Source organism: Myotis brandtii, unplaced genomic scaffold, assembly GCF_000412655.1.
Source record: "Myotis brandtii unplaced genomic scaffold, ASM41265v1 scaffold384, whole genome shotgun sequence".
Classification (NCBI taxonomy): domain Eukaryota; kingdom Metazoa; phylum Chordata; class Mammalia; order Chiroptera; family Vespertilionidae; genus Myotis; species Myotis brandtii.
The window spans coordinates 2,748,545-2,763,218 of NW_005364745.1; the positions used below are offsets into that span (position 1 = coordinate 2,748,545).

Here is a 14,674-nt window from a genome sequence, read left to right on the forward strand (position 1 = left end):
GACACCCCCAGTTTATGCTTATTGTCCTGGAGTAACCTATAATAATAAAAGCATAATATGCTAATTAGACTGGACGTCCTTCCAGACGTCCTTCCAGATGACCTTCTGGATGAAGCCGGTGCTACGAGGGAAGCCCTGGTCCCATAAAAATGCCGGCGGCTGGAGGGAAGCTCAGGTTCTGGGTGCCAGAGGGGAGCCGGTGCCAGGCAGCCGGGGGAAGGAAGCCTACTCTTGAACAAATTTTGTGCATCACGGCTGGAGGGAAGCTCAGGTTCTGGGTGCCAGGCAGCCAGGGGAAGGAAGCCTACTCTTGAACAAATTTTGTGCATCAGGCCTCTAGTTATTTATAACTTCTTTCACTTTCAAAAGTGATCCAGTTTGGACTTGAATTATATAGTCATCCTGTTATTAGTGAGGGTGGGCACTCAGGAATGGGACAACTCCTAGTTAGGGGGAAGGCACATGGCTCCAGGGAGACTGCCCTTAGACTCTGGGCATCAAATTTTGGCTCTTCCCCTGGCTGAGTGGGAAGCATGGACAAGTTACTTTAAGCCTCAGTTTCATCATCTATAACAGAGAAAACAATAAGAATAAGAATTGCTCCCATCTCCCAGGATAGTGGTGAGGATGCAGGGAGACATGCTGAGCCCGACACAGTACTGGACACTCAGCAAGTCCTATAATAGCAGCTCTTCTTGTCCTCCTCACCTTCCTTCCTGGCTCCCTCCTGCCTTCCTCGCCCCTCCATCTCCATCCTTTCCTCCACCCTTTCTTTTGCTCTTTTCTGCTTTTTGTAGTTTCTGAAATAATTGAATCCTTTGGATATCTGAAGCAGAATGCTCCTGCCACGCGCTGAAAGTGGGGAGGGAGGTGGGGGAGCGATGATTCCAAATCCTGTATGTTACAGAGAGGGTTGCATTAGTTTTGTCTTCTTCATGCTGTGAGGGAGAGTGGGAGCTCAATCATTTTTGTTGTTCACTTGGTTCCAGTCCCGGGTTTCTTACAGTTCACTGGTTTTGGTAGAAGCTGGACATGGTGACATATGCTTCTTCTTGGTTTGATCCCAAGGGAGTGAGGAGGAGCTGTCCCTGGGCAGCTGGGTTCAATGTCAGGATTTCTGATTGGAAAGGAAATGGAGGGTGCAGGGTGGCATTTGTAGTTCCAGGCCCAAGCAGCAGGCCCTGGTACACATGAGGCCCATTCCTTCCACCTTCCCTGCACTCTGGGGACCTGGAGGGGGGGAGTACAGGGGTACCACACACACTGACATTCCCAGCCAGGCACTGGAGGGATGCATCTCCTCTGAAAGTTTTTGGGGTGATGACTGCATGCTTGCTTGGCCAGTTGGGGCCCTGCACACCCCCTCCAAGCCTCTGCTTCTCAGACTCCTCAAGTTGTGCAGGAAATGTGTCTTGCAGAAAGCCTTCCACTTCATCTCTAGCTTGAATGCCATCCACCTTATGAATCTGGCAGTCCAGGAAACTTTCAGGATTGAAACTCACGGTCAAATTCTGCACCAAAATAAAAAGAGAGAAGGCATAAAGAGTGCACCAGAGAGACACACTGTCAAATGTGCTGTTCAGGAAAAGATCTAAAAACTTCTGACAGGGGTTTACCAGAGCATATCAGAGATGAACCCACATATTCTAATTGTCTCTTTGCTTTTGGAGGTGCTATGACACTTGGGGTCTGAAATCACCACTAACTGTGCCCTCCAGTCCTGAAATGTATATTTCATTTTTGTTTCCTACCTTCAGAAGCTGCAGCTAGACTCTTATGAGGAATCCTGGGTTAGGAATACCCAAAAAACAAAACTTGAGGTTCAACAATTCCTAATCCTGCAATATTATTCCTGGCTGTTGGGCTGCCTTGAACATAGTGACAGAAAAGCATCAGAAGCACTCGCCTTTTTTGGTTTCTTACACAGTTGCTCCAGAGTCTTCTTATGATCAGGGAGACTGGGCCATACAATAGGCTTAATTCTGAAATAAGAGGACATTGATAGATGAGAAGAATGGCATAGGAAGCAGGCACAATAGATCTTTCCACTTATTCTGAGCCAGAAATTAGAAGAATGCATTTCTAGTCTTGGCTCTGCCATAGCTAGGTGGGACACACTGGGGAAGTGACTTATTTGGACATCATTGTCCTACCATCTGTGGAGGAGTTGGACCAGAGATGGTTTTCAGTGATCTATTCTGTGGATGAGACAAACATAATGATACACCTCTGGGAAACAGTGCTGGAGAAAAGGAACAATGAGGCGTGGCAATGAAGTGGTTTGGTGTAGTTATGAAGCTACAATTGGACCTTCTCATCTACTCCCAATATATATGTTGTCATCTTATTCCTTCTCTTTTCTTGCAGCAACCCATTCTCTCTCATTTTTGTAGAAGTGAGGAATATTTTCTAAGTTACCCAGGGAAATTGCTTTAAGATGGTGCTTTTCAAATTGGAGTATTTGCATTCTTGGGATATGTGGCCCTGTGCTGATAGCATCTTCCTAGAGCATGGACTGGTATGTGTTTAAAACATCATTTTTTATGATGTAACAAACATGGACTTTTCATAAGGTAGAATGCCAAAGTCCCATGAATGTTGTGCTAAAATAAGACTTCACATATATTCTACATTTTTCCATGGGTGTTTTCAGTTGTGCTGGAATTCTGGAGGCAGGGCTCCTACTTCTTTAGGAGGGAAAGCTGGGGGGTGGGGAGCATTCGCCTGATGTTTGGTTTACATATTTCAGCTCTTAGGAAACTGGGAATTCATGAATGCCTGAGAATGAAGAGGGATGTTGGCACTATAATTTCTGAAATGCCTTAGTCCCCTTTGTAGTTCTAATCAGTAAGTAGAGTTAGAGTTCTGACTCTCTGGGATCCCACATAACCACCCATTTGATGAAAGGAATTCACCTTTTTTTCCATAACACACCGGCCAAGATGACCATCATAGCCACAGAGAAGAAACTCAGAATGCTGACTATTAGTAGAACAGTCTCCATCTTTCCTGGAATGCAAAGATAGTTCTAAGTTAGCCATCATTCTCAGGATGAGCTGAGTTTATTTAGTAACTCGGGTTCTGTATTATTTCTTGAATGTTGCTCTTCAGGGAACAGGATGATGTCATAGCTTTATGGTGGAATCTTGACTTCAGTAAGTGGCACTGATTTAGGTGACCAGGTTCAGAACATCTGTCACTTGAAATGTGAAAGTGACCTAGCATTAAAGATATCAGCAGTTGTCTAGCTGGTGTGGCTCAGTTGGTTGAGCATCATCCCATGTACCTGGAAGTTGCCTGTTGATTCCTGGTCATGGCACATGCCTAGGTTTTGGGCAATCCCCAGTGTGGGGTATGCAGAAGGCAACTGATTGATATTTTTTTCTCTCATCAATGTTTTGATCTCCCTCTCCCTCTCCCTTCCTCTCTCTGAAATCAATAAAAATATTTTTTAAAAGACACCAGCACTCCCTTCTAGACTCCCATCATCAAGAGAAAGGAGCCAAACTGGGGGGTGATAAAATAGATACCCTCCTTACAATCTCAGTCATCTCATCCCCCAAAGGGGAGATATATGTGCGATGCTTCAGGTCCCCAGGGATCTGCCTGAGCCAAGTCCTTTGGCTCTTCTGGCCACTCTCCTTTCCTGTACCAGCAGGATATTTTCATTATTCTGGAAAGAAGGGCATGGGAGAGCCCCATCAGCCTGCCAATCTGCCTTCCACAAAAGTGTTTCCTGGAGGGGCCTTAGAAACACCAGTCACTGAGTCCCAGTCTGAATTGGTAAACTGGAGGCAGTGGGTGGGAATTTTGTTCAGAAGTATTAGCAGTGATGGCGAACCTTTTGAGCTCGGCATGTCAGCATTTTGAAAAACCCTAACTTAACTCTGGTGCCGTGTCACATATAGAAATTTTTTGATATTTGCAACCATAGTAAAACAAAGACTTATATTTTTGATATTTATTTTCTATATTTAAATGCCATTTAACAAAGAAAAATCAACCAAAAAAATGAGTTCGCGTGTCACCTCTGACACGCGTGTCATAGGTTCGCCATCACTGTCCTAGGAGCACCCAGGCCAGTAGAGTCCAGACCGCCTTCATCAGTTGATCAACTCCCACTCCTTCCTGGTTCATCACAAAAAGGGCAACGATGGCAGGTCCTCTCCAAAGAAAGGCATCCTCTCTCTTGCTCTCGTTCTCACTCACACACTTTGACCTGCAAAGCTTTCTGCGGGAAACAGAGTCTGCAGTCACTTCTCACCTGGGCCCTTGGCCTCTGGAGTTCTGAAGTGGGAACTTGGACTCCATTCACTCCAGAAGCCTTTATAATAATCAGTAGGGATGGATCGAACTTTAATCTCATACATGGCATCAGGTTGTAGCTTTCTCTGCAGGAGTGTCAGCTTTGTACTGGACAAATTCACGTGCTGAAGAGCAAAAAGTGCCACAACAATTTTAGGATGAAGAAAGAGGTGCTGCCCAGATCTCCCAACTCATTCAAGTTGAGCATCTTTAGTCATGTGGACATTCGCTCAAAGTTCTCTCATATTTGTTACAAGAAAACACTGACATGTGGAAGGGCCAGCAGTAGTTTGACAGAGGCTCTGAGCTCATAAATGATGCGACAGTTGGTGGAAGAGGGCAGTGGTGCTGGGGTCTTTATTCAGGTGAGCTGGGCTCCCCCAACTCTTCAATCTCTTCTTTTTCCTTCTCTCTCCTTTCACATCCCAAGAAAAGGTGAAAGGGAGTGGTAAGGTGAGTGAGCAAAAACTATTTCCCTCTAAAAAGATATAATTCTACCTTCCTCTCTTCTTTTACTCCATTCCACTGCTCCCACAACTTCCATAAATCAATTGTTATGACTTGGTGGTGTTTTTGCCTGATTTACCTGTGAAAGTTGTGCTAAATATGATACCTTTTAAGGATCCCAAGTAAAGAGGATTGATTTTTATTTGGTCTTGGCTTATATTGTTAGCCCAACAATTTAATTTAGGAACACTATAAAAATAAACAACAACAACAACAACAAAACACCCACTCCCCCAAGGGGGGGGCGTGCAAACAGAGTTAGAAGAGGGCTGGGCCAGAGGAGATTTAAAACTTTTACTCTTAGAAGCTTTTTTCAGTAAAAGGTACATTTTGAGCACAAAATTACTAGGGGACCTCCCTAGGACCTAGGGCCTAGGGCCTAAGTAAATGTACCTCTGGAAGAAAAAATATATAATATTAAGAAGTTCCTATTTTATAGTTTAATACATTTACATATTTTAATTTATATATGTAACTTATTTATTCAGTATATTCATATACACATATTTATAAATTTCATAATGTATAAATGTAGTTGACCCACATACCATCCAATCATGTTCATTTTTTTCCTGGTGGTAGGCTACCTCATGTATTAAATTTTTTACATATTTCTTTTGCAAGTGTGATGTATTAAATGTCACCACAAAGTCATTTGCTTCCTCACGATAGATGACTCTTACGTCAAAAGGAGCCTCAGGTTTAACTGAAAAGGAAAAAGAAATGAGGTCAGCCTAGAGGGCAGTCAAGAAAAATAATTATAATTTTAAAGTGCATCTACTCTGAAAATCACATTCCTGTTTAGAAAACCATTTCTTCTTCTCCAGGTTCAAAGCCTGAATACATTTCCCAGCCTCCCTTGCAATTGGGTGTGGCCTAGAGAGCAGTGTGAGTGGAAGTGCTGTGCAGTACTTCCTACCCTGGCCTAGAAACCCCACATGTGTGACCCTATGCCTGGTCCCCTTTCACTTATTGGAGTCACATATTGAAGACAGTGAAGCTACAGGACGAATGAGCCCTGAATATTGCTTGGAGGACCTCCACCCACAGGTTAAAAATACCCATTTGGTTCTTAAAAGAGCAAGAAATAAACTTGATGGTGTTCGAGATATCACGTGTTTAGGGCTTATTTGTTACAACAGCTGCTAATTTTACACTAAAACACATCCTTCTCATTTTTTGAACACTTGTTATGAACTAGCCCCAATGCAGAGTATGTAGACTTCAAGTCTCCATTGTTCCAATAAGATCAGGTGGTAAGTCTACTCCTCGTTTCAGCTCTCTATAGAATTCGAGGGTCTGCATCCTGGCCCTGGCTTGGACCTTCCAGTGTGACCTCAGGCTGCCTCCTCCTTCAGTCTCTTTTGCTTTTGCTCTAAACCCCTCTCTGGCTTCTTCCTTCTGCCTGTCTGCCTCACAGCGTGGCTGCTAGGGTCACATGCGCCATATATGAAATGTGCTTTGGATTGAGATAGGTATTATTTCAGGCAGAACAAATGCTGAGGAAGGTATTGAATTCCTAGAAGAGCATGTGTGTCAGGCTGCCTCCCCACACTGGCAGGAGGCTTCCCCCTCTTGGCCTCTTAGCTGCTCTTTCACCAAAACCTGGGAGGTCAGTTATCTGAAGATGTGGCAGCCACTGTTCTGCATGGCTTATCTCAAGAAGATGGGGGAACACATAAGTTAAAGTCTAACCTAAACCTGTTGTTAATGAATGAGAGAGTGTGTTCATCAAACTTTCACTCAGCAGACGGAGCTGGATTCCGGGCAGTCCAAGCTGGGCTCTCAGACTGACTTGCTGACCCAGTGAAATGAACTCGTGCGGTGGGGTTTGACCCACATACTGCCATCGGTTTCTCATAGTGCTGACTGGCCAGGTTTCTCCTGTAATGCTCCAGCAGTACTATAAAGAGGAAGTGGCTCCTTCCTTACCCTTGATGTCTCATGAAAGGGGAAGTTGATCCTCTATTAACGTGGATGCACTAGATAAAGGGACGGTGCCCTAAAAGGAAGCAGGAGGAAAGGAGATGGGTGTAGAGAAACAAGTCAACAGAGAATGCTGTCAACCCCTTGACACTTGCCAAGCTGGTTCCTACTCTTCATTGAAGGGAATATTTAAAATTCACATTCTCAACAAGCAATCTGCCATGGAGTTCCTTCCATCCCCATCTCCCGAGGAAGATAAAGGAAGAATTAAGGGAAGACCAGACTAATATTGATTATATATCTACTAAGTACCAAGTGTGTTAGTTGTGCCATCTTCCATCAACAATCACTTATAGCTAATATAGTCTCAGAGAGGCCCCTGTGGGGGTGGTTTAAGGGGACTGAAATTCAATCTTGTCTGACCTGATCCTCGCGGTGCTTCCTTTAGCTTTTGTTTCTGACTCTGTTGCTTCCCACTGGCTTGTTCAGGGCCCCTCCCCATGTCTGCCTCTAGCCTAAATGCTGTCTATGAGCACATTTGAAAAGGATGCTCATTCCTCAAGCAAACAGTTTAAAACGTGTATTAATTCTTGCACAACCTGAGCAATTATATAAATGTACCCTGCCAAGAAAAGTAGGAAGGCAGGACGCTGCCCCTCTAGACCTAAAGACAGGAAGTGGGTGAGGAGGCAGGTCGCTGCAGGGGAGCCCTGGCCGTGAGGTTCACTCAGGAGCATCCAGCTTACGTTTCATTAAGTGACGGAGCCAGAAAAGATGCTACTGTAGACTCACCCCCACCACTCCTCCTCCTCGTTCCCCAGGGGTGCTTTCCAAAGCCCCGAGGTTCTCCTGTAATACTCCAGAGGGTCCATGCTACCAGCAGTGTGCACACACTGCCTCTCCCCACCCCCACCTGGCCCCTCAAATGAGGCATGTCAGGTTTGTAGACTGCTCGGTGGTGTAGAATATGGATCCTATGGGCATGTGAGATCTGGGGATTCCGATGGGGCAGGGTGCCCCCCGGCCCGGGGCTATGGATGTGCCATGAGTGTTCACACGCTCTCTCTCCCTATAAGATGCACGCGGGCCATGTGTGCGGCGTGGGTTTCTGTAGGAAGGGGCTCTCCTCTGCTGCTCCAGGGCTCTGCCAGAGGACTGAGAGCGAATAGATAGTATTTGTAATGCAAATGGTAAACCTGAAATACAGTGCTCTCGTGCAGGGCACAAACTGAACACCCATCCACAGCAGCTGGGTCTCCAGATGAGCAAAACCTAGCTGGCTATGTCACAGACTGTGACTGTCATCCCCGCCTGGCTGGCACTCACACCTGTTTGGTCTCTTCTCCACCGATACTTGTTCACATCTGGAACTTTTGCCTTCACTCTTTATTTTACCACCTCAGTGAAGTAAAGCTGAGACTAAATTCCAAGTTTCTCTTTATGGTCTCTAAGGGGTAGTGCTCTCCTACATTTAACTTTATTTTTAGAGGGTAAGTCAGGGGTGGGGTTGAGAATATGGAGAGACAGAGCCATAGTATTTAAAACCAGCAAAAGAATTCATCTTGTCAATCGCTTTGAACAGTTCTTCATACATACATATGAAATCTCCACAGGTAGAATATGTGCAAGTAGTTGGGATTCCATTGTACTCATGTATCATAATTGGCTCAGACCTCGCCCTATACCAGGGTATCTCTGAGTATAAAGAACTTTACTCACCTCAGGGTCATAAATCTGTAAGCAATGGAAAACATTTTTTTTATCCCAGTCTCTCTGATTGTTTTGATTTACTTGCCTGGTAACCAAAAGTTAAATTGGTAATTGAAATTGACTTATAACCAGTTAATTGAATGAATTTATTGATTTTATTATTACGTATATGGACATTATATAGATTCAAAGAAAACATGCAGATGAGTTTAGTAATTCAAATTATAATTATAATTTTATTTGAACTATATTTTTTAGCCAAATGTGATATATGTATTCTAGGTCAAATCAGATTCAGCATCAATCCTCAATAATAGGGTCTCTTAGGAAGGTGTGATAGTAACTTCATGTGTCAATATGGTGTCCACTTGTTTAGTCAAACACTAATCTGAAGTACGGTATTTTTTTTTTTTAAAGACACAGGTAACATTTAAAGCAGTAGACTTTGAGTAAAACAGATTATCCTCTATAGGGTAGTCTTCATCCAATTAGATGAAGGCCTGAAAAGCAACGACAGATTCCCAGAAAAAGCAAAAATTCTGTCTCAAGAATTCTACATAAAAAACCTGCTTGAGTTTCCAGACAGCCTGTCCTGTCTTGGGGAATTTGCACTCAAGACTATAATATCCATGCTAACCTCAATTTCTAGCTTTCTGGCTTGCCCTACAAATTTCAGATTTACCAGCTCCCATAATCGTGTGAGCCAATTTCTTAAAATATCCTATATAATAAAAGCCCAGTGACCATAATGGCATAACGACTGGAACAACCGCTTGACCAGTTGCTATGAGGTGCATTGACCACCTCTTGGTCCCTCCCCCTGCCCACAGGCTCCGATTGCAGCATGGCGAACGGGGAACCATGGGGCACTGGGTGGGTGGCAGTGGGGCAGGACTGGGGACTGGCGAGCGGGCGGAAGATGGCCCTGATTGCAAGCTAGGCCTAGGGGCCCTACCCATGCATGATTTCCTGCGCTGGCCCTCTAGTGTATAAACTTAATGGTTCTGTTTCCTCTGGAGAACTTTAATATCCAGAAGGTATATTTACTTTTTAGAATGATGTGATTATTTAGCTAAACACACTCAGAATGTGGTAAGTATAGGGGGAGAAGACTACAGAAAATTTAGGAGAAGGTGAGATGAGGAAGGAAAGGACATGAGTGATTGGATGACTGGAGACCCAGCTCCAGTTTAACACATGATATGGATGAATTTCTCTTTGATGTATAGGTTCCAACCACTCTCACTCATGGAGTGTGAAAACCCAGAGAATTATTACGGTAAGAATTAATAGCATAAGCTTCAAAACTTTCATTTTTTTAAAAAATGATTTGACTCATAGACACAAAGAATAGACTGACAGCTGTCAGAGGGGAGGGAAGTAGGGGGGCTGGGTGAAAAGTTGAAGGAATCAAGCAGTACCAATTGGTAGGTGCAGCATAGCCACAGAGATGCAGTTTGCAGTGTGGGAATACAGTCAATGATTTTGAGATAACGGGCTATGGGGCAGGTGGGGTGCTTGGGGCAGCAGAGGGACCACTGTGTAGGGTGCATGTTTTTTTCTGGCCACTTTGCTGAATATCTGAAACTGGTGCAGAATGGTATTGAATGCAAACTGTGGTTGAAAAATAAAATAAAAATTATTTGTATCAGAGAATTTGCTATTCTCTAATGCAAATAGCTTTCATGATCTGTGTACTTTTAAAATCCAGAAACTCCAGAGACGGTCAATATCTTCAGATACCTGAAAGATGGAAGTCATCCCCCCGCCCCCCCACTCTTCTTACCTATATGGACTATGCTCATTTTCCTGCAAGTTAAGATCCTTTGTCCAAGCTTCACACATATTTTGCTGTCTCCAATCAGTAAGAATTTATTTGTCTTGATGAAATATATCTCTTGCAGTTTAATAAAATTCAGGCACCCTACAACCAAAAGGCCGTCACTGTAGGAAAAAAAAAGGTATTTGTCTTAATTCAAGTAGTAGTTTCTGTATACAATGGAATAACAACACAAGTATGCTTCATTTGTGTGTCTTCAACTCTGACCCTAAGATGATCCAGATGTTGGGACTAGCAGAAAAATGACTTTAGAGCAGCTCTTGTAAATATGTTCCAGGGCTAAACATAAAACATTGTTAGGGTTATGGAACAGATGTTTAATCTTAATGGAGAAGTGGAAACTATAAAGGAGAACAAAATAAAAATACTATAACAAGTACCTACAATTTTTTTAAATGTACTGAATGTATGGGATGGATTTAACAGCAGATTGAAGATGGCAGAACAAAGGGTTAGTGAACATGAAGATAGGTCAATAGACATTATTTATTCTGAGATAAAAAGTCTTGGTGACCTGTAGAACAACATCAAAGGGATAAATGTAATTAACGGTCCAGAACAAGAAGAGAGAAAGAAAAGAATTTGGCTGAACAAATATTTAAAAAAATAATGGCTCCAAATTTCCCAAATGTGGAAAAAAAAACACACATCATAAAAGCTAAGCACATCATAGTTGAATGGCTGAAAAACAAAGACAAATAGAAAATCTTGTAAACATCCAGGAAAAATTATCACTTTCCATCAGAAACTATGGAAACCAGAAAACACTGGAATAACATCTTAAATCTCTGAAGTAAAAGGCACCCAGATTGGAAAAGGAAAAAAAAAGACCCTTTATTTGCAGACCACATGTTTGTTTACATGGAAGACCATTTTCTCCAATACAATTACAGGAAATAATGAAGTGAATTCAGCAAAGTCATTGTACAAAAGGCAGTTATATTTCTATAGTTTAATATCAAAAAATTAGAAAATCATTTTAAAAAAGAACAGCTCCATTTCTGCAATAGAAATATAAAATGCTTAGAAATAACAGTTAATAAAAGATGTTTAAGGCCTTTGCAATGACAATTACAAAATATTCCTGAGAGCTATTAAAGAAGATCTAAATAAGTGGAGAGCTACTTTCCTGGATTAGCAAAATTCAGTAAGAAAAAGATGGAAAAATCCTTCAAATTGGCATATATAATATTAAACAAAATCTCAGCAGGATTTTATAAATATTGATAAGACAATTATAAAATGTATGTGGAAATTCAAAGAATAGCCAAAACAACATGAAAAAAGTAGAACAAATCGGATTCTGAGCTCTTGAATTAAATACTGTAAAGCTATGGTAATCAGGCCAGTGTAGCACTGACATAAGGATAGATAAGTTGATCAATAGAAAGTATAGAGAGTTTGGAAATAGACTCAGACCTATAAGGTTAATTGATTTTAAAACAGGCACCCAATCAATTAAATGGAAAATAGAAAATCTTTGCCTCAAATCGTCCTAGAACAACTGAACAAATGTATGGAAAATATAAACCTCAATCTTATACAATATAAATTAGATATGGATTATGGACCTAAACATAAAGGTTAAAACCATAAAGTATTTAGAAGAAAACAGAGGAAAGTATCTTCCTAACTCTGGCAGTAGACAAAGATAGTAATGACACAAAAAGAAATATAAAAGAGAAAAATGATGGATATTTTGGTCTTCATCAAAGTGAAAAACCTCTGGTTTATTAAAATACACCATTAAGAAAATGAAATGGCAAGCTACAGACTGAAAGAAAAATAACTGTAATACATATGCCTGACATACAAATTGTATCCAGGACATATAAAGAATTTACACCCATCAATAATAAAAAGACAAATAACTCAATAAAAAAAGACAAAAGCTTTGCCAAAACAGACATACAAATGGCCAACAAATACATGAAAAGGTGGTCAACATTATTTGCTATTTGAGAAATGTAAATAAAAATTACTGGATACTGTTTTAGACCCAAATGTTAGAAATGATTGTAGCTCATACATTGTTGGTAGGAGGTGGAATGGAAATCTGTTGCGCAGTTTCTTCTAAAGTGAAATATATACCTTCTCCCATGGTACGGCAATTCCACTCAGATTTTTATTGCAGAGAAACCCGTGGGGAAACAAAACTGTGTATTGACAAACTGATTTGTACAAAAATGTTAACAACTTAAAAAAAGAATAGTCTCAAACTTGAAAAAACTCAAATGTCCGTCAAAAGGAGAAAGGATTAACATTTGTGATATATTCATAGGGTGGAATTGATACTGAACAATTGAAAAGATGAATTATGAGACATGTCAACATAGATAAATCTCAAGAACACTGTGCTGTGCAAAAGGAGTGAGACAGAAAAGAGTAAGTGGTGTGTTATTCCGTTTATAAGAATGATCAGAAACTGGCAAAACCAAAGTGATAGAATTCAGAACTGAGACTGCCCACAGGAGTAAAGTGTGAGTGGAAGGGGACCCGAGGCGTCCTCTTCGGGCAAAAGAAGCGTTCTGTGTCTTGACTGAGGCGATGGCTACACGTCAGATTTGTTTCTCAGAATCACTACAGATCTGTACATTTTACCATAGGTAAGTGTGAATCCCCAAATGAATTATCAACAAAGAAAGTAAATCAAATAAATTAATAAAGCACATAAAAATTAAAGAAGTAACGGAACATATGTATTCTCATTATAAAGTCATTGAACAATGCAGGATAAAGTAAAATTACTAATTTCTCTTCTTTTCTCAACCTCCATATAATTTCCCTCTTCTGTGATAACCATGATTACCACTTTGTTTTTCCTACATGCTCTTTCAACCCAGCCACACAGCCCCCCAAAAAGGTATAGCTGGGTCAGATTGGAAGTGGGGATTGTGGCAGAAAAAGCACCTCTCTGTAAGTTTGCTTACATGAGAAGAATCCTTCCCATTAATCATCCTATCTAATAATAGACAAACATGGTAATTGACCATACCTTCGCTACGCCTCCCATTCGCTAATCAGCATGATATGCAAATTAACCCAACCAAGATGGCGGCCGGCAGCCACCCAGCTGAAGCGAGCAGGAGGCTTGCTTGCTCCAGTGATGGAGGAAGCCAAGGTTCCCCACCTGCCGTGGCTCGGCTCTGAGCTCCAAAAGCAACAAAGTTTCAATTATAGAAGCTAAACAAACCCCAGATACCTGCTTTCAGCAGGCCATGGCCTCAGAGCTGGAGCGAGTAGGAGCCGGCTCTCAGCTCCAGTGACGGCAACAAAGTTTCAATTATAGAAGGTAAATAAATTCCAGAATAAAAAAAAAAAAGAAAAAAAGGAGAGGCTGGGAGCTTCAGTCGCCGACCAGCCTGAAAACGGCCCTCAGCCCCTCAGCCAGCCTGGCCAGGCACCCCAGTGGGGACCCCCACCCTAAAGGGGATGTGGCCAGCCTGAAAACAGCCATCAGCCCCTCACCCAGGCTGGCCAGGCACCCAAGCGGGACCCCCCACCCTGATCCGGGACACCCTTCAGGGCGAACCAGCTGGCCCCCACCTGTGCACCAGGCCTCTATCCTATATAGCAAAAGGGTAATATGCAAACTGACCCTAAGAGCAGAAAGACTGGGAATTACTGGTCACTATGACACACACTGACCACCAGGGGGCAGACCCTCAATGCAGGAGCTGCCCTCTGGTGGTCAGTGTGCTCCCACATTGGGAGCTCTGCTCAGCCACAAGCCAGGCTGATGGCTGCCAGTACAGCGGTGGTGGTGGGAGCCTCTCCCGCCTCCTCAGCAGTGCTAAGGATGTCCGACTGCAGCTAGGCCTGCTCCCCGTTGGCAAGTGGACATCCCCCGAGGCCTCCCGGGCTGCCAGAGTGATGTCTGACTGCCAGCTTAGGCCAAATCCCCTGGGGAGCAGGCCTAACCAGCAGGTGTCATCCCCTGAGGGATCCCAGACTGAGAGAGGGCACAGGCCGGGTTGAGGGACCCCACCCCCCGAGTGCACAAATTTTTGTGCACTGGGCCTCTAGTATAAATATATTAAATCATAGGAAACAGGCTCTAAAGAGGTCCTTTACTACCTTTAATCCAGAATACGTGTTGGTTTTCTTTAGTAAATTGGATGTGTGTACATGTTTCTCTGAATGTGCTCAAGCAAGCCCTTCACATGATCACCCATGGACTCTGTGTGGCTGGAGGTGAGGTGGGCATGGAGCTAAAATCCAAGGAGAACCCTTCAACTTTAGGTGCATAATCACTCACCTTTGGGCTGCTGTGGTCTTTAAGTGACTGGTTAATCTCCATTTAAGTTTGTTAATTGGCTCAATATATTTTCTCTTTGTGGGACATTCCTTAACATTGTCTCCAATTCCCCGCCCCCCCCCCGCCCC

At 42.7% G+C, this 14,674-nt stretch overlaps 1 protein-coding gene across 2 annotated transcripts in view; it reads right to left on the reverse strand.

Moving 5' to 3' along the window:
- Positions 1-283: 283 nt before the first annotated feature.
- IL7R (interleukin 7 receptor) overlaps positions 284-14,674 on the reverse strand; it is a 23,381-nt gene continuing 8,990 nt past the window's right edge. Inside the window, exons 3-8 of one of the 2 annotated variants that reach the window (XM_005872598.2) lie at positions 10,235-10,392; positions 5,361-5,518; positions 4,265-4,430; positions 2,916-3,009; positions 1,907-1,982; positions 284-1,511 (exon numbers count right to left, since the gene is read on the reverse strand). In XM_005872598.2, the coding sequence (XP_005872660.1) occupies positions 1,008-1,511; positions 1,907-1,982; positions 2,916-3,009; positions 4,265-4,430; positions 5,361-5,518; positions 10,235-10,392 (1,156 nt within the window). In that variant the 3' untranslated portion in view covers positions 284-1,007. The remainder of the gene's footprint in view (positions 1,512-1,906; positions 1,983-2,915; positions 3,010-4,264; positions 4,431-5,360; positions 5,519-10,234; positions 10,393-14,674) is intronic. The other variant, XM_014544885.1, reaches the window with a different exon arrangement.